Source organism: Carassius auratus, chromosome 10 (assembly GCF_003368295.1).
Source record: "Carassius auratus strain Wakin chromosome 10, ASM336829v1, whole genome shotgun sequence".
NCBI lineage: Eukaryota > Metazoa > Chordata > Actinopteri > Cypriniformes > Cyprinidae > Carassius > Carassius auratus.
In genome coordinates this window covers 19,576,037-19,596,193 of record NC_039252.1, presented here as the reverse complement: position 1 = coordinate 19,596,193, position 20,157 = coordinate 19,576,037, and the positions used below count along the sequence as shown (strand labels likewise).

General features: G+C 36.9%; 1 protein-coding gene across 7 annotated transcripts in view; it reads left to right on the top strand.

The window, feature by feature from the left end:
• Positions 1-20,157, top strand: part of LOC113110198 (membrane-associated phosphatidylinositol transfer protein 2-like) — a 66,147-nt gene that overhangs the window by 27,896 nt on the left and 18,094 nt on the right. For all 7 annotated transcript variants that reach the window (XM_026274256.1, XM_026274252.1, XM_026274258.1 and 4 more), the window contains exons 3-11: positions 10,539-10,753; positions 11,130-11,251; positions 12,667-12,900; positions 14,485-14,817; positions 16,063-16,158; positions 16,240-16,344; positions 17,326-17,387; positions 19,000-19,244; positions 19,934-20,123. In XM_026274256.1, the coding sequence (XP_026130041.1) occupies positions 10,539-10,753; positions 11,130-11,251; positions 12,667-12,900; positions 14,485-14,817; positions 16,063-16,158; positions 16,240-16,344; positions 17,326-17,387; positions 19,000-19,244; positions 19,934-20,123 (1,602 nt within the window). The remainder of the gene's footprint in view (positions 1-10,538; positions 10,754-11,129; positions 11,252-12,666; positions 12,901-14,484; positions 14,818-16,062; positions 16,159-16,239; positions 16,345-17,325; positions 17,388-18,999; positions 19,245-19,933; positions 20,124-20,157) is intronic.

Sequence of the window (20,157 nt, the reverse complement as noted above, 5' to 3'; positions counted from 1 at the left end):
GAAAGTGTGAGTCATCGAAAGTGTGAAGTAGCGTCCATATGACTGATGGTCGAATCGTTTCGTTTTGGCGCAGAGAATCGAAGTTCGAAGCCAATTAACACGTTGAATTTGCATCTAAAGAGAGCATTTGTGTCCTAGTCCTTGTTAAAGTTAGTTTCACTTGTTTATTTGGGTTTTTTTCTGTTCTTCCTGAGCTCTGCTGTTTATAAGCACCATCTGTTGACATGCCATCGCAGAGCGGGCCTAATGAGCGTATGGAGGGCAGGCACACGGTTTGGCATGCTTGTACACCTTCAGTGTGACCCCGCTGGTGTAGTATTAAACCGGTGTGTGTGTGTGTGTGTGTGTGTGTTAGCCTCATGTTACACAGCAGAACTCTGGTCAGGAACCGTGAACAGATGTTCAACTCTGGTGGAAATATAAACAAAACTAGTTCTGCTATGCATGGCGTGAAGTGCTTTTTGCGGTGTGTGATGTTTTCATGTCATAAGCTACTGTGCCATCCGTTTGCACTACAGTGCATTATAGACTTAGAGTGATTAGTGCAGGCTAGGGTGGGGCCATCAAATTAAACCACATCACGGATATTGCAGCGATTTTAAGTGCACTTTGTGTCTGGTCAAAACTAAACTTTTTTTTTTTTTATAGTTTAAATGATGTAACTCAGAAACCAGTTGCTGTTTATGTATTATATCAAAATGTTTCAGATCAAATTTTGCTGTTGTGTAATTTAAGATATTATTTTAAATATTAAATAATTATAATAACTAGGCCTATATTAAGTTTTAGTTAAAAATATATGTAGCTTATTGTTGCTGTTAAGAATTTTTATTATCTTAGTTAAAATGTAGATTAATGTTGCTATTTACATATTTATAATATTCAATTGTGTACTAATAAAAAAGATATATTGTATTGTATTGTATTGTCATTAAAATGTAGTTTAGTGTAGCTTATTATATTAAAATGATTTAGTTAAAAATGTGTTTAGATTAAAGTTGCTGTTTATAAGTGTATATATCATTAAAATGTTTCCTTTCATATGTAGGTTAATATTACTGTTTGTCTATGTATATTATATTGAATTGTTTTAGTTTAAATTATAGGTAGATTACTTAAATGTTTTAGTTAAATAAGCCTTTAGATTAATACTGCTGTAATATGTTTGTTTTATGTATTCATTTATTATGTTTGTATATCACTACTGTGTATATATTAGTTTATTTGTGCATATAAATGCTATTCCTTGTTTTTATTTAGTGAAACACTTTTTTTGATGAAATTTTTTTAATTTATTTTTTATATGAAACCTTTCGAATCTATTTGGAAACAAAAAACAAAAAAAAACAGGGTCATTTTAAGCCATTCCTAGGCAGATAAATAATTATATTCAGGTATATATTGAATATGGTCATATTTGTTCAGCCACCACAAACAGCAAGAATTTGGTTTCCAAAGCATCCGTCACAGCAGCATCCCGCTTCATCTCTGGTGCTCCTTCTTCTCTCCCCTCCGGTCAGACCCCCTCCTCTTTAGCGTCACAGCTGAGCTTCGGTTGCCATGGATTCCTGTGACATCAGCCGGAGCGTGGCGCTCGCTGCAGTCATTTGTTTGGCGTGCGAGAGCAGAAGACGGAGGGAGAGGTCACGATGATGCAGGCCTGTTGCCAGGGCAACTTCACTCCCGTGATTTCTGCTGTCCGCAGATGGGCAGTGGAGGTGCATCGCGCCGAAGTTAAACCTCTCACATGATCTCGGCCGTCTATGTCCATATAGGGCAGTATTTGCTTTCCATCCATCCACGGAGAGGCTAAATTAAGAGTAGAGGCCTGCATGGCTTCAGCGAGACTGGTGAATAATTTGAGGGCAAATCCCAGGCGGTAGAAATCAGCTGGAGAGCAGCAAATCTCAGTGGACGCTTCTGGTAGGGTCTAGTCGTTTTTAATTTGTATTAAAGTCATCCATGTGAAATATGTAATTAGCTAGAGTGCACAGGAATCCTGCCAGGCAAAACTTAGCTCCAGTTTTCTGCTCTCCATCACTTACAGTAGTCGCAGCGAGGCACTCGGTGCCAACCGTGCATTTTTCCTGTCTTCATTGTGACCTCTCAGCAGTTTTTGGCCTTTCAAATATATTTGTATTTTGTCATAAATGCTGAGCAAAGTGATTTCTCAGCACAGCAAACCTTTGTTCCATCAGCACTTCCTTCGTTAAAGTATTGAATCCAACCTAAATGATTACTATTATTTTATTATTATTATTACTATAATTAATAATATTATATTAAACTGGGTCATTAAAATAAAACATGACAGTTTCTATCCTCAAGTTATTGATTATGTTTAGAATCGTAGTTCATCCAGAGTTGACTCAGTCAAGTCTTTTTTTATTTTCTTATTTAAAGCAAATATGACTATTTCAACATTTTGAATTTTTACTTGCCTTGCCAAAATTCTACAATTATAAAAAAATTTAAATAAAGTTTGTTTTGGCCATTTTTGCCCAGTTTGACCCGTTACCTTGTATTCTAATAAATATGGTTGTTCTGACAAAACCATTAAAATACAGTGAAACTTCACAATTATTGATTCCAATTTCAGTACCACAACAAAAAAATACAAGTGTAACAACAACAATTCTTGGAGACAAGTAAACTGCCAGTTATAAAATTAGAACAAATAAACACTGTGCAAGCAAACAGCAACATAAATGCAAAAGAACAAAAATACAAATTAAATAAACAGTGAATTCTTTTTTTTTTTTTTTTTTTTTTCAGGAAGATGTAAGAATAGTGTTGGGGAAAACCACAGAAGTCAGATAATTGCATAATCTTCATTATATAAATCAACTATATATTAATCATTTAAAGCTATAAAAATTATTTAGTGAAGAGCAGTGAATGGTTTTCTCTTTTTATTTTCTTGTTTGATTTGATTTTATTTTATTTTAACGTCAGCAGTCGTTAAGTTTTATTATGCTACTGTAACTTTAAGACCTAATTCACAGAGCTAATATACTAATGCACATCTGGTTTTCTCCCAGTTGTTTGCATTCAAGTGGGCATTCTGATATTTTTGTGTATTTATCAGTTTAAGCTAGGGATGTGCAATATCATGATTTTTGATTGTGGATAATAAAAAGTCTCCATGATCTGCTTTTGACGAAATATTGTATCGGCATTCTATCAGCTGCAGTTCTGCCGCCTCCGTCTTAATATACTGTACAATGCAACATACATTTACATCAGTGTTAACCCAGTGGTAGAGTTACTCTCATGGAACACTGCACTTATTTGTGATCACAAAAGTTAATTATTTGCATGTGCTTTAAAGCCTTTTAATATGCACGTTTTCTCAGCATGTAAGAAGTGCGCACACTAAAAAGCCTGTCAAACAGTGCTTGATTACTGAAGTAAGTTATCTTTTGCACTCTCAAAACACACAAGGTCTACAGCTGGTTATGTCTAAAATTAAAGTTAACCGTTGAGTGAAAAATGGTTGCGTGCATGCGTGCAGGTCTAAAAGGCACAGTGCTAAATATGCTGTCGACTGTCATTACAGGGATAGTTCACCCCAAAATTTTATTTCTGTCATTATTTGCTCACATGTTGTCTCAAACCTGTATTGATTTCAAAATATAAAGGAAGATATTTTGAAGAATGTGGGTAACAAACAGTTACTGGTCCACATTTGATAGTAGGAAAAAATACTGTGGAAGTCACTGGGGACCAGACACTGGTTGGTTACCCACTTTCTTCAACATAACATTTATGTTCAGCTGAAGAAAGAAAGTCATTCAGGTTTAAAACAACTTGAGAGTGAGTAAATTATGGTATAAAAATATAGCACTCTTACAGAACCGACAGACAGATGACAATTATACATTTTGGGGTGATAATAAAAACAAGAAAACACAAAGAGAAAAAAATAATTCACTACTCTTGACTGAGAAACTTTAATACAGTTGCTTTTATAGGAATCAATCTGTATAGTTTTTTTTTTTTCCCTATTCTTGAATGTGTTATACACCTACTGTACCTGAAAATAAAGCAGTTTATTTTATTTGTATATTATGTGTATTTGTAATGCGTATCTTTGTTCTGCTTTTTTAATAACAAAGATAAAATAATAAGATGTTAATAATAAGATAATAAAAATTTCAATAATAAGATTTTTATAATAAATTTTTTTTACATTTTGGCCTACATGTCCGCCATTTTTTTTTTTTTTTTTTGTCACTTTGAAAGGATTTTTTTTTTTATAGGGAAATTAGCTTGAATGTACTCCTCAGACAAATTGCAAAATAGTAAAACCAACATGACAAAGAATTGTGATTAAAATCGTGAATCATATATATATATATATATATATATATAACAAATAGTGATATATTTTTGCTGTATCACCTGACCCTACTTTAAGCATGATATCTTTTACATCATAAGTTATCTTTTGCATCGTCTTGCACATTGCACTGAAAAACGGGTTCTTTAGCTAGTGAGTTGTGACCCAGAAACAGGTCTATACTGATAAGTTTGGGGGTAGAGGAAACAACAATGCTAAATGCAGCTGTGCTTTTTTAACCTGAGCAGTTTACAATAACATAAATAGGGCTGCACACTTAATCAAGAGAAACAAAATCGCTATATGGCTTAGTTCAGTTAATAAACTCATCTCTGCATATAATCTGGGTTTTAATCATGCATTTGTAAGTGCAACATGTGGCAAACATTTGTATAAGCTTTAAATTTGAAGATTAGATATATTAGACAGATGTTGATAGCATTTTGTTAACATTATTTAGCACATTGTTAACTATTTATGTTGCTAGCATGTTTTAAGCATGGTTAAAGAGCCAGTAAGATGAAAATTCTAAGCTTCCTATCACTGTTTATAAGTCCTGTACATTAGGTTTAAATCCATCCAAGGTTAAAAAACATTGTCATTTTGTCAAAATATCATTTTAAAATTACCTCAATTCTCAGAGATCCCCAAACGGTTCGCGCGAAGCTGTTCAAAAGATTCAGTTTCCTTAAACCCCACCTTTTGGTAGCATACTGTGTTCTGATTGGTCAACTAACATAGTCAGGTTTGATTGGTTGTTCTGCACACACCTCCACGGTAAACTATGCGTTAGCATCTGTTTGGGGTGAATTATGTCTTATTCCTCTCACTGCGAAGCAAACAGTAAAATAAAAAACTTGAACAGTCTCGCTGCTTTTTCTTCTGTGTGGGTGTATTCAAGCCTGAATAGCACGTTCAGCGCAGGGGCGTGGTCACATTAGATATAACGAAGGGAGACATGAAAAACAGACGTCGCGTTGTTTTCATATGGATTACTTTATCACAGAATATCTGTTTTCAGCAGCACTTGTTTAGTTTTAAAGTAGAACATGTTTGTACATGACGATCAGCACAAACAAAGGCTGCAGACAGCACACATACTGATAAGACTGATGAATTTTAGCCATTGGTTCTTCTGATCTTCATTCTTTGGCAGTGTAAATAAAACAAACGGTCTCCTCGACATGATGCTCTCACACCAAACAGAGCGTCTGTGTGGGGGGTGTGGCAGGTCAGAGTTCCGTTTCTCTCAAAACGGTAGGCGGAGATTATTATGCAAAGTGTTCCTAGTGACGTACATAGAGATGGGCAAAAGATTTGAAATCTATAACGACTCGTTTCAGCGATTCAGAGTCGACTCCTTATTTTAGAAGCCAATAACTTTATAAATAGTGTACTTTTTGGTTTAATTACTTTGCACATTGTTTACACTGATGGACAGCTACATCATACACTGTAATACAGGTAATTTTTTATTTCCCATCTGTGTGGCTCTTTAACGTTTTAACATGATTCATATTTTGTTAGCATGTTTTAAGCAAGACTGCCATGTAGGGCTGGATCAGAATATTAAAATATTCATTCGGTCAGTTGGCATTCAATTTTCTATTTTGAGATTCTAATAAAAAAAATTTTTGTACACCTGACATCCCATTCACATTTGAATATAGGTGCTTTTTCTACTATTGACCCCAACGGTTCTAAGGACTGTCAGGTATGGTTATTTTGTATTTCCATGTGAGCCTGGTACAGCGCGGCATGATTACAAACTGTTCTCGGCATGGTGAGACAACCGTTCTAATCCGTGCGGTTAGAGTGTGTGTGCTTGACGTCGCCACTCTTGCCTGGCTACGTGGAAGCGTGCAATTTGATTAAGCAGCTACGCTACAATCCATATAAAATTAAAAAAATGTCTGAGACCGTTTGGTCTATGGAGGAAGCATTTGTACTAATTGATATTATACCCGTCGTCACCTTCTGTTTATTTTATTTTTGACTTCAAGAGTTGTCTTGTTTTTGTTATTGACAGAAGTAAATATCAGATAGAAAAAGGAGTCCCAAAAACAGAACCTGCATTACCAAGGCAATCACTGACACATTTGTATTCCAAAGAGCTTCATTATAAGTGCCACACTGAAAGTATTTTTGTTAGCATTTTGTTAGCATGATTAATATGTTGTCCTGTTTTTAGCATGAATAGCATATTTCAGCTGATTAAGCAAAAAACTATTAAAAAAACAACTAAAACCAACTGATTAAATAAAAAAAACTGCTTAAAATATTGCAGTTATATTTCCCCCCAGAGCGTGCAGTCCAATTAATAAATTTCATGGCATTTTTTTTTCTTATACAGTTTTGTTAAAAGTTTTGGTGTTAAATGGCTTGCCATTAAATATTTAATGTAAAAATATTGTACCTGAAGCAAAACTTGTCGAAAAGCACCACTCTACGGTATCAATGCAATATCGTAGGGAAAACATTGCAGTATGGTTCTGCTGCACAGCCATATGTTATCAAGACCACACTTCTCTGAGGTGTGTGCATGTGTGTGTGAGGGATTGATTGTAGCGGGTCCGGGGCCTGTTGTCATCTGTCAACGCCATAATGAAGTGCTGGCGACTCCACGCTGGGAGAATGAGCAAAAACAGATACCACAGCCCAGTGCTTCTGCCGCCCGTTCCCTCTCCCGTCTGCCATTTGTCTGTCTGTCCCGCCTGCCACCTCCAGCTGCTGACAGCTCACCTCTCTAACAAGAGAACGGCCCTTTTCTTCCTGCTCAGCACATGTGAGCTCCAGACCTGCGGATCGCCTCCAACGGGCTGCTGCTTCACACGTCTTTCTGTTGAACGTGTCGGTCTGACGTCACTCCTGACAGTGCAGTCTGTGAGTTTGACAGTAGGCTGACATTGAGAGAGACGCAGGCCGGCACGGCTTTTAAAATGGAAATGTATTACTCTCCACGTATCCGGTGATTTAGGATGAAGAAAACCCTGAAACTAAGAGGTTAAGAGTGATCATTTCTGAGGCATCTCGGGGGCATGCCATTCTCACACCTGTAAAATTCAGAATTGATGAATTAGCATCCCTTCAATTCATGAGTGTGAATTTGATTTGAATTTGCCATGACACACAGGAAGTTGAATTGGAATTGTAGTGAGAGGAAGAGGAATTTTCACTAAATTGTAATAAACAGACTTAGTTACACAGCTAATGCATTCTGGGAAGTTATCTATTGTTCTATTGTTGTGTTTCTATGCATCGTTCGTTCATTTGTTTGTTCTATCGTTCTATCTTTCATTCTATCTATCGTTCTATCAATTATTCTATCGTTCATCCATATTCCCAGACAAATGTGTTAAATACATAATTGTAATATAAATAAAAATGGACATATGCTTTATTCTATAAAAAAAATTAAGAAAAAAAGTGTATATATATATATATAACATCAGTGAATATCTGCCAGTTAGGATATAAAGAAATACTATCAGCTTCTGCAGTAATATCAACGACACATTTTCCATCTTTAGTCTTTGTTTCATTCAGTGCCCATGCGGTCATCTCATCTCATGAATACGCTATAATTTTCTTCTGCATCTCTTTAACAAACCTCACCTTAATGAAGGTCTTAAGCAATCGTTGTCAGCTTTTAATCACCCCACTATCATCTTGCTAATGCAGAGTCACTGCTGATGGGATCTGTGTGGCCATCTGCTCTGCAAGTGTGCCAGCTTCACTGGCCTGTCATCATCCATCTTATATTTAAACATAGAGGACGCATAACAATTACATAATTACACCTATATCAATGTCAATTAGTTCAAATAGAAATGTAAAAAATGCTCTACAAAATGAAAACGGATGTTTTGCAATGTGTTCTGAATTTTAGCTTCACAGTCGGGGCCCAGGACAAGCTTCTTCTCCATAGTGGCAAGCCATTGTGGAACTAAGTGGGCCAAATTTGTCCCTGAATGATTCATAAGTTGGTATGCATTTAGCCACCGGATGCTTCCAATTATCTTCATATGACCACATTCAGTGAGGCAGATATGATGGCATGTGCCACCCTGACTGGCACAGTGGGCCTTCTCCCAGAATTCACAGCTCAGGAGCTGTGCCAAGACTACCCTATTTTGCAGGTCCGTCTGCTGGCGATCACACTGAGTCTTGGCTTGTCTTACTGTCAAAGCTGAAGGTGTGGCGTTCCTTGATTGGCCAGCACCAATAGCGCAGAGCGTGTAGTTGACTTCTGTTGGGTTGGAGTCAATTCTGTTTTGGGATAGACACCTTCTATTAACTTTGAGCTTCCTAAGGAGGTTTTAAGCTTCCAGCGTAATACTATAAATGAAACTGCACTGACACTATTGGATGAGAACAGAACTGGAACTTGATTGAGCTGGATAATGAATGTAATGTAATTACATTACACATTTTAGAATGTAATAGGGCTGTCTCTTTTAGTTTGAAAATCGATTTCACAATCGATCGGACCAACCAAAAATTTTTCGAAAATGAAAATAGGGAATCGATTTTAACCAAATATGTACACTATTCATTTTAAAATAATTAAACAATTAAAAAATATAGCTGTAACAAAACTTAAAAAGAAGCAGAAAAAGAAAATAAAGAATTCCGAAAGTGCAGTATGCGTTGCGAAAGCTAGACAGAAAATACAAGCAATTTTACGTGACTATAAGACCCAGTGACGTCTCTGCTTTCACACCAAATGCGAATAGAGCGTCTGGCGCGGATGATTTCAATGTTAAGTCAATGTAAAGATGTGTTTACGCGCATCTAGGAGATTCTGAGTTATGAAAAGGACCATTGCAAGCTGACAGCGACCGGGGTGGAAAATTGGCAGTAATAGCCCCACCTTGCGCAGCTGTACCGGAGTGTCCCTGGGACATCATTTGAAATGGATTGAATCATTATTTAAAATAATCTTGGAGATTTTTGAATTGCCTAAATCATAAATGCAGCTGGGTTAAAGCCTGCAGTGATGTTTTTCTTTTGTTATGGCAGCCGTCCCCTCTGCATATATATTTTTTCCAGAATGTTGCACTCATGTTGCTGTTTGTTATTCTGTTATTGCCAATAAATAAAAATTATTGCTGACTTGTGCGTTTCCAGCGCTCTCTTTACGTTCGTCCGTTATTTGACGTTGAAAAAGGAAACGTCTTTTTTTTTTAGACATGGAAAATCTATTTTACAATCGATTCAATGAACACTTATGTCTTAAAAATCGAAAATGATTTTTTCACAAAAGTGACGGCCCTAGAATGTAACTTTGCAATATCGACTGTTATTCAGCTGAATTGAATCAACATTGAATGCACATGAATGGAATAATTATACTGTTCTCTTCTGTAGAGCTGTTTATAGCTGAATTGAATTTGTTCAGAATTGATAGATTTTACAACATTGTTATTGAATTGAAATGACACGTTTAAATGACTGTGACATCGACACTCATTTATCTGAATTGAATTAATATTGAACACACTTAAGTTAAATAACAACTCCATTGTCTTCTGTACAGCGACTTATGGCTGAGATAAACTCGTTTCATAATTGATTAACTTTGCAACGTTGACAGTTATTGAACTCAATTGAAACAACAATTTTGATAATGACACCAACTTTGCAGCATTGACACTCATTCATCTGAATTAAATCAACATTGAACTGACTCGAGCTGAATATAAACACAATTGACCTATTGGTACGCCCCGCCCCCTTAATTACTGTTGAGACCCCGGACAAACAAACGGAGCTGCTGACTGTCTTACAATGACAGCTGTCAGTGTGAAAACCTCATCCCTGTGTCATAGAAGGACCACCTTTCAGGTGGGACTTAAATTTGCCATGGAGGGCTATATAAAAGATTTTAAAATAAATATTGTGGGTATTAATTTAGAAGCGAGGGATCACAGATCACAGTGCAAGCGGGAGAAACTGTTACTCAAATATTATCATTTGCAGAGGTGCTTTTATGGGTGAAATTTAATTGGTTTCATAATTGGTGAATTAATTCTACAACATTAACTGTTATTTTCCTTTGTATTAATTGAAGCTGCTTGGAAAGTACTTGCATTGTATAAAGAGATTTATACAAAAAAAGTGACTTGACTTCATTATGATAATGGTCAATTTGGAAGTCTGTGAACCCTTATCCCAGACCTTACCCTCCCTGCAGAAAAAGAGTCGTGAAGAGAGCGAAGGCGAGGGCAGCGGGGTGGAGATCCTGGAGAACCGACCCTACACAGACGGCCCAGGTGGCTCTGGTCAGTACACCCATAAGGTTTACCACATCGGCCAACACATCCCTAGCTGGTTCCGCTCCATCTTGCCAAAAGCTGCTCTTCGTGTGGAAGAGGAATCCTGGAACGCCTACCCATACACCCGCACACGGTGAGTGTGCTATCTCCTAATAATAAAACCCTCTGGCTCTCTTTCAACAGTACTCCGGTAAAACCCACATCAGCTTTTAACATTCAAGTCAGGTCTTGCTGTTTTGATCTGGAAGTTAACATGGAATCAAAATAGACCCGTCTTTACTTTCTCAAAGCATCTTTTTGGTTTTATATGGAGTCTTGCATCAAAGCATGTTGAGTTCAGTTCAACTCCCAATGCAATGAGCATATATCTGTTACTTAATAAAGAGGTCATGCTAGGTATGAAGAAGGGATAAACTCAGATGAACCTCACTGCAGAGCGGTTGTGTTAATGCATGACACTGATATGATGAAATTACATCAGAGTTAATCTCTCCTCGTGTGTCCTGCAGCTACACGTGTCCTTTCGTCGAAAAGTTCTCCATCGATATTGAGACGTACTACAAGCCAGACACGGGTTCCCAGAATGAAGTCTTCAACATGTCCTCGGCCGAAAGGAGGCAAAGGGATATAGGTACTGTTGCACCTTCTTTATTTTTACTCTGCTTAATGCATGTATTTGATGCTTTTGCCAGTTTTTGAACCGCAAAAGCACAGCTGAGCATCTTGAGCAGTTGTATTTCCAAGAGGTCTTGTCCTTAGCATGCTTTTTAACACGTGAGCCCTGCTGGCTTGTGAGACTAATCTCAAGCATTCCAGCAGGAAGAGCTCTCGAGTCATGGCTCAGTGTTTAAGATGCAGACAGCGTGCCGCTTCATTGACATAGTACCATGCTGCTGTTGGGAAGCGTGCCGCGGCACGAGCGCCCCGTTGCACTCTGGGACAGGTACTGGAGGCTTTCTGAGCTGAACGCAGACAGACGCAGGCACTGCAGGGGGAAGCGCCCTGTGAATGCTGTTACATAACTCCATTCCTGACTGACAACATCTACCTTCATGAGTGTGCTGTGGAGACACCCAGAGGCTGTCTGATGACATGGCAGTCTGCAAACAGGAAACAAGCAAAGATCAGAATCCAATCTGTACCTTGCAACTGTGAATAATTTAAGACCTACACAGTTAGGTTGTCAAAACTGTAAAGATTACAGCTCTGAATTAATAGTTCGTCCAATATTGAAAAATAGCTGAAAATGTTCTCACCCTCAGGTCATTCAAGCTGTGAAGGAGTTTTTTTTTCTTCCAACAGGTTTTGAGAAATTGAGCATTACATCAGTTGTTCACTAGATGTAATGGATCCACTGCAGTGAATGGGTGCCGTCAGAATAAGATTCTAAACTGCTGATAAAATCATCATATTAATCCACAAATAATCATCTTGTAAAGAAAATTTTAAAGAATAAAACCTTCAAGGGGTTTTTTACTCAGCTTTTTGGACTCATTCTGACGGCACCCATTCACTGCAGAGAATCCATTCATGAACAAGTGACATAATGCTAAATTTCTCCAAATGTGTTTCCATGAAGAAACAAACTACATCTTGGATGGCTTTTGAGTGAGTTCTCAGGAGATTTGTATTTTTGGATGAACTGTTCCTTTAAGGCTTGGCCTTTCACAAAAGACAAGTTAGCAAACAAAGAAGAGTAAAAAGAAATCGATACACACTACATACAAACAATGCTATTTTCATGTCAATTTTTATTCCATTTATGGACATAGAAGTAGTGATCTTTTTTTCTTTTTTTAATGGAACAACTCGATTTCTTATGCCAAAGCTGCATGAAAAAAAAAGCTTTATGATGCATAAGACAAACAGATAAACCAGGTTTTACAGCCTCAATGTCCATGTTATTACCTTTCAGAAGGTCCTATAAAATCTTCGTGATGAACTGATTTGGTTTGCAATAAAAGACTTAATATGAACCATTTCACCATTCGTTCCTTGTTCTCCGCGCCCAAAAAAAACAGAATCACTAACAGTATTCTTTCACAGATCCCATCGATATTGTGAATGAATTCATCGCTCCTCATGAGTACCTGGCTGAGGAAGACCCCAAACTCTACAAGTCATATAAAACCCAGCGGGGCCCCCTGTCTGACGACTGGATCGCAGAAATCAGCAACAACCCAGGCAAAATGCCCATCATGTGCGCTTACAAGTTGTGTAAAGTGGAGTTTCGATACTGGGGCATGCAGTCCAAGATTGAACGCTTCATTCACGATGTGGGTAAGTGTTGGGAAATGTTCAGACTAAATGTTTTAAATGAAATAACAATGCATATTTTCGATAATCCAGTGAATTTATTGTTAACTTGGCACCAGTGCTATTATCAGTGGTCCACTAGTGTTATTAGCTCTGAGAGGACGTTTGTCTCTCCAATAATTCTATAAGCGTCAGCTGATCTGTGAAATGATGCTTGGTAACGTCCTGTTATCGTTGTGCGTGGGTGGGCAGCAGGTGTCAAGCGTTCTGTCAGGAAAAAAGCCCTTAATCATTAACCTGCACTTAATGAAAACGAGATTGATGCAGTGAACATCAGCGCTCAGAGAACCGCCTCCTCCAGACTACATCAGGGCAAAATTCATTTCCTTTCCATGTGCCATTCAAGTGCTGCTTAATCTTTTTCATTACTTTGATATCGGCTTGTTTATTGGCTCTTTTCTCTGATCATTTGCTAGTGGACTGTTGCCGTTCCCAATTTAAAAAACTCTTTCCCATCTTTGGCTGATTTCCTTTTATTTTCATCAATTTTTCCTCTCGTTGTTTCCTGGCCACTGTGAAAACAATTTTGTTTGCACGTCTCTTCATTACCAAGTTCAATTATCTGAAAGACTGGTTAACTGCGTCTTTGACACATCTTAATCAGTGGAGGAAATCAAACAAGGAAATAAGCCAAACCACACATCAAGCCTAGATGTTGAGCGAACTCCCAGACAGACTCATCAGTGTGAAGCAGGGTGATTATAGTTATACTAAAACTAAAAACAATACAAAAACCATTCAAAAAAGCATTAACTGAAATCAAATGTCAAAAATTATTTTATTTCAGCTAAGCATTTAACATTTCACATTTTCGTTTAGCTGAAGTACTAAAATAACTCAAAATTAAAATTATAAAAGAATATATTGAAAAGAGAAACTAATAAAAATGACAAAACGCACATAAAATGGCGAAAAATTAAGCAATGAAAATGGGTGAAAAAAGTAAACAGACAATATCAAATTAAATCTCATTTAATTTTTTAAAAAAACTTACAAGAACTATAATAGAATATCAATAGATTTTCATTGGCAAAAGTAAATTGCATTTTATTTGCTTGTAGCACACAAACAGTCTCTTTGGTTGATAGCAGTATTGGGAAAAGTTTATTTTAAAAGTAACATGTTGCTCATATAAATGCTACTAATTATGTAAATCTTTTTTATCACCATCAGTTGTCAGAGGCTCTTTTTTTTTCTACTCGTAAACATAGCAACCATGCAGAACAGGTAGCCTAGGTTTGCAAAACATTCCAGAAATTTTTCTTTGGAATTCTTTGGAATATGCCAGGGATTTTTTGAAATTTTACACCCTTTTGCAACCCTAGCAACCACATATAAATGCATTAAAAAATAATTATGAACACCTTTGCAAAAATGAAGCATAGGAGTGCTGACTTTTGCATGGGCAAACACTAATCGCATTATCTTTTAGAAGATGTAAAAATCTACTGTTTTCCCCCCTAAACTAGTTTGCATGTAGTGACTGTCGAAACAATTTTGTGACTTTGTGTTATTGTGAGCATTAATCTCATGATATCTTCCCATCAGGGCTGAGGAAGGTGATGGTGCGCGCTCATCGGCAGGCCTGGTGTTGGCAGGACGAGTGGTACGGTCTGACCATGGAGGATATCCGGCAGCTGGAGCTGGAGACGCAGCTGGCTTTGGCACAGAAGATGGCACAGTACAGCTGCAACGAGGAGGGCGGCGAGAACAACGGCGCAGTCACCAGCCCCGAGAAAGAGCACGAAGCCAAGGAGGCCATCAGCTCCATCCAAGCCGAGGGCACGACGAGGACCAAGGGGGACACACTGCAGGCGCGAGGAGAGCTGACCAAGCAGTGGTCCACCTCTTCCAGGTCCTCGCGTTCCTCGAAGAGAGGGGGTAAGTACACAGCGGCATACTTCAAAAATCCACAATGATCAGTAGACACACACACACACACACATATATTTATATATGAAATGATGAAAACCAGGAGGTTTGTGACTGTTCCATAGACTACCAATTAATTTACACTGTCAAGGTCCAGTAAAGTATGAAAGACATCATCAGAATAGTCCATCTGCCATCAGTGGCTCAACTATAACGTTATGAAGCGACGAGAATACTTCTTGTACTTGAATAAAACAAAAATTACGGCTTTATTCCATATCAGTGTATGGCCATTTTTGAGAATATCCGCTGGACACAAGGCAGTGTCCGTTCTTCTGTGTCAGCCACGCCACAAAGTTTTCTACGTATATTTACACTTTGATTTGAATGAAAACAGTGTATCTGTGTATCAGTGTATCTGCCTGATACAGAAGATCATACGTTGCCTTTGTCCATGTCATATTCTCCCAAATGGATCTACGCTGATGTGGAGACACAGACGAGACAAATCGTTTAATAAAGTTGTTATTTTTGTTTTATTCACACACAAAAAGTATTCTCGTTGCTTCATAACGTTACGGTTGAACCACTGATGGCTGATGGACTATTCTGATGATGCTTTTCATTCTTTTCTGGACTTTGAAAGTGTTATTCACTTGGCAGTCAGTGGGACAGTCACAAGCCTCCTGGTGTTCATCCAAAATATCTTAAATTGTGTTCCGAAAACTAACTAAGCTTTTACGGATTTGCAACGACATGGATGTAAGTGATTAATGACAACATTTTCATTTTGGGATGGAGTAACCCTTTGGTCAAATGTGACAGTTAAGACATTTGTCATGTTTCATAATATTTATTATTTCAAATAAATTCTGTTCTTTTCAACTTTCTGAAAAAAAAGTTTTGTTTTTGTTTTCTCACAAAAATAATATGTGCAACTACTTTTAAACATCGAAAATAGTAAGAATTGTTTCTTGAGCAGCAAATCATGTGATCAAGAATCATGTGACACTGAAGACTGGAGAAATGATGCTAGAAAAATTCAGCTTAGATCACAGGAATACATTACATTTTGACATTTTCAAATATAAAATAATTTTTCAATTGTAATAATATTTCATAATATTTAATAATATTTTCATATTTAATTCATTAATAAATTGTGATTAAAATGGAAAAAAAAAGAATGATGAAGCAAATGGGATTTCTTTTTTATTCGTGCTTTGTGCATTTTTTTCCTAATGTGTTGAGCAGGAAGTCCTTCACGTCACAGCATTTCTGAATGGCGCATGCAGAGCATCGCCAGAGATTCGGAGGACAGCACAGATGATGAGTTCTTTGACGCTCACGGTAATGCAGGACTGATTCTGAGTTTTAGATGGTGCTCATGGCAATCTGTTATTTACTAAAGTCTGAATCCTTGTTCCTCAGAGGGCTTCTCTGACAGTGAGGAGATCTTTGTCAAGGACATCACCAAATGGAGCTCCAACGATCTGATGGATAAAATCGAGACAGTGGATGCAGAGGAAGCCCAGGGTACGCTGGGATTATCTGCACCCTTCTGACACGCTCTCTGGTTGTAGGGCGGTATTTTGGGCCCCCGAGGCTGGTGATGCAAAGTATTTTTTCCCCATGCTTTGGTTTTGTTATGCATAAGCTGAGTCCGCTGGAAGGAGGTTATTTTCCATTCATCCTCCAAATACAGAGATTTTCACATCTTTAATAGGATTAGCAGTAAAGGAGCCCCATCGACTCTGAGGAGGTTAGGTCTGTGTCAAACAGTGTGAGATTATGGAACACTAATTACACTGAATTCACTGCTGTTTTTGAGACGGATCTCACTGCTCGCCGGACTCACAGGCCACAGAGAGTTTTACACTTAATGAAACCCTTCTTCAAATCAAAGTCTAACGCTAGGTTTCTATCAGTAATGATAATAGACTTCTAAAATAATTATTACTTAGCCATTTAGAACTATATTAGATTTTATAATGATTTGCTTAATTTATTAATTTAATACTTATATTTAATTTCATAATGCTAATTTAATACTAAATATTATACTAATTTACTAGTAATATTACTATATAAAGCAATATAGAAATATATAATTAAATATTTTAATGAATTATTAATTTAATATCTATAAATTGAGTTTAAATGCATATCTAATAAATCAATAAAATTAAGTGTGCATATATTCTTTTATATGTGTTATTTAAAACCATTACTTATTATTATGAATATTTCTGTAGTTTATTAATATTATTAAAATTATTTTATCCATTTCACTTTTTTATTTTGCATCGATCCAGATTAATCTGAGAGAATAAATTAAGCATTTAAGTCTTTATTTTTTATCAATACTTAAATTTTTATTAATATAAATGAAATTATTTTAGTTTTTATGTTTTTTCTTTTTCATCAATAGAAATGTATTTATTTATTTTTTAATCATGATGCCTATGTGATAATATTATCCCCCTCACATTAAACACATTAATTTGATGTTTCTAGGTGACTATCAAGAATCGGGTGGGGAGTTTTCTGGGACCGCCAGTGGGGAACGGCTCAATGAGGTATATCTGCAGCTGTGCATTTTCATACACACTTTCCCATTTAAATAATGGAAATATACTACAACATAAGTTACATAATACATATTTATGCAACAGTGTCGTACTGTTAATGCAACTGCAGCATTGTAAAAACGCATTGATCTGTACTCAAGCGAACAGAGCACAAATTCAGCAATAGTCACACTGTGTTTATGCTGATGTAAAAACGGGGGGAAAAGCATTAAGAGATTCACTGAGAATATGTTATGCAACAGTGATTTCATTTTGCATCAGCGCCACACTATCAGTGAATAAACCGTACGACCTTTGACAAAATGAAACGGCGGTCTGTCATAAGTTCAAGTTCTGATGGTGTGAAGGGTTTGGTGGAAGAGCACGATCAGGGGTTGAAGGCCTTTGGGAAGATCTCAGTGCTCTTTTGACTCTGCTCCTCAGAGACGCAGGGCCATGCGGCGCTCCAGTGTCCGTAAGCATCGACGTACAGCACGCAAACCCCCAGCTGTGAGTCACAGCGACACCCATCTGTTAACATGCGTTAGATGTTAGACGTGTTCTATACTGCCCTTTTACTGTGTTGTCTGCCTAGAGTTTAGCTGATCTTTTCCCTGAAACTGTATTTTATGCTATCAGATACTCTCTAGATGCAGACATGTTGTTGTTCTTTGGCGTAGAGGTTTTATCAAAGCAGTCTTTATTAAGACAGTTTTTCGGCAGTCTGGGTTCTGGAAGTGTTTTCCCATTCGTCTTGTCCGGAAGACATTTTAAATACATGTTGCAACATGTATATGTTTTGTGGTGCAGTTTGTAAATGTCAAGTAGTCTGGATTAATTATTTAATTAGTTTCTTATTTCCATAATAACACGTTGTGGGCCATTATGGAGGGGAAGATAAGGTTTCATTAATATGAGGATTTATATTTAATCATTGTGTTATTTAACCATATATAAATATTAAAAATCTAACTTGTTGTAGTAATAATAATAATGATCCTTATTATTATTATACATTTATGATTGTATTGATTCATACAGCAATAATAATACATTTATTAATAATAAACATTTGGTAATAATTTTACAACAAGCTTCCGTTTGTTAACATTAGTTAACTAACTTTTAGTTATCATGAACTAACAATGAATAAAATGTAAATGCTAATTAGTCTTGGTTAATGTTAATTTCCACATTTAGTAATATATTATTAAAATAAATGAAAGTTGTATCTGGTAGCATAATTGACTGTATCCGAGTTTGCATTAATTAACAATGAATTAACAACAAAATTTAGGAAGGATTTAAAAAATGCTGTGACAAATGTATTGCTAATTGTTCATTAATTTCAGTTAATACATTGACTAGTACATTAACTAACATTAACTAGTGCAACCCTTATTATAAAATATATATTAAAATAATATTAAAATTAATACATTTTTTGATTTTAATAACATTTCGGATGGGGTTTGTACTTCCGGAAGCTTGCTGTTATGGTCTGTACAGTGTTGTTTATTAGTAAGTCATCTTCTTTCACAATAGCTTTCACGAGTGTTTGTGGATGTTTTAAACGAACCTTATGCAGCTGCAGAAACAGCTGTCCAAATGTGTCCCTCAGGACTGTTCCTCACAGCAGTGCTCACAGCCGTCCAAGATCCACGTCCTCATCCTGGTCCTGCACGGCGGCAACATCCTGGATACGGGCAGTGGAGACCAGAACAGCAAGCAGGGGGACGTCAACACCATCAGCAGTGCGTTTGAAGCTGTGATGCGGGTTCATTACCCAGCTGCTTTGGGCCGCATCGCCATCCGCCTGGTCCCGTGTCCGGCCGTGTGTGTGGAGGCCTTCTCTCTGGTGTCAAAGTGAGCATTAACACACACTCAATCCACTGCCAGGAGAAAAAACACCACCTCTGCTAGTCATTAGGTAGTGTGGGGTGTAACTTAACCTAGCAACACTTTTTAACTCAACTTTTTGACATTTCAGTAGATTGACCATTATTGCTTAATAATGGTTACAGAAAGTCCCAAAGTTTTGATTTTATTTTACTTTTAATGACTTTATTATCATTAAATCATAATAAGAAACAATTCATTTAATTTTATTAAATTTTTTCGGTAGATTGATAATTATCATTTAATAATGGTTCCAGAGTCCCTGCATTTATTTTATTTTATTTTATTTTATTTTATTTTACTTTATTTTATTTTATTTTAAATGGTAATAATCAATAATTTCATTCATTTGGTATAAAAATGGATTAGAATTACTGCTTAATTTCTTCAGAAAGTGCCTTTAATTTTTTGCCAAATGGCTTATTTTTTCCTAGTCCATTCAAATAAGGAGTGAAAAACAAATGTTAAATTGTTGTTGCATTGTGGGATAGAGTATTCAGCACATTTGAGTAAATGCAGTAGATCATGAGTGTTGCATGAATGCTGCAGAAAGACTAGTATGGTAGTATGCCATTCTTTGTGCTAATCCTGTGTATAAGACTGTTGGTGGCTGTTAATGACCCAGCATGCTCTCTGTTCTTATGTCCTTGACACAGTTTGAGTCCCTACAGCTATGACGAAGGCTGCCTCTCCAACAGTCAGGATCACATCCCTCTGGCCGCCCTGCCCCTATTGGCCACCTCTGCACCACAGTACCAGGACGCCGTGGCAACGGTCATAGTGCGAGCCAATCAGGTCTACGGTGACTTCATCAAATCCCTGGAGGGAGCCACTTTCACCGGACAGGTCGGTGTTTGGGTTTTTCTCTCTGTGTTTATTT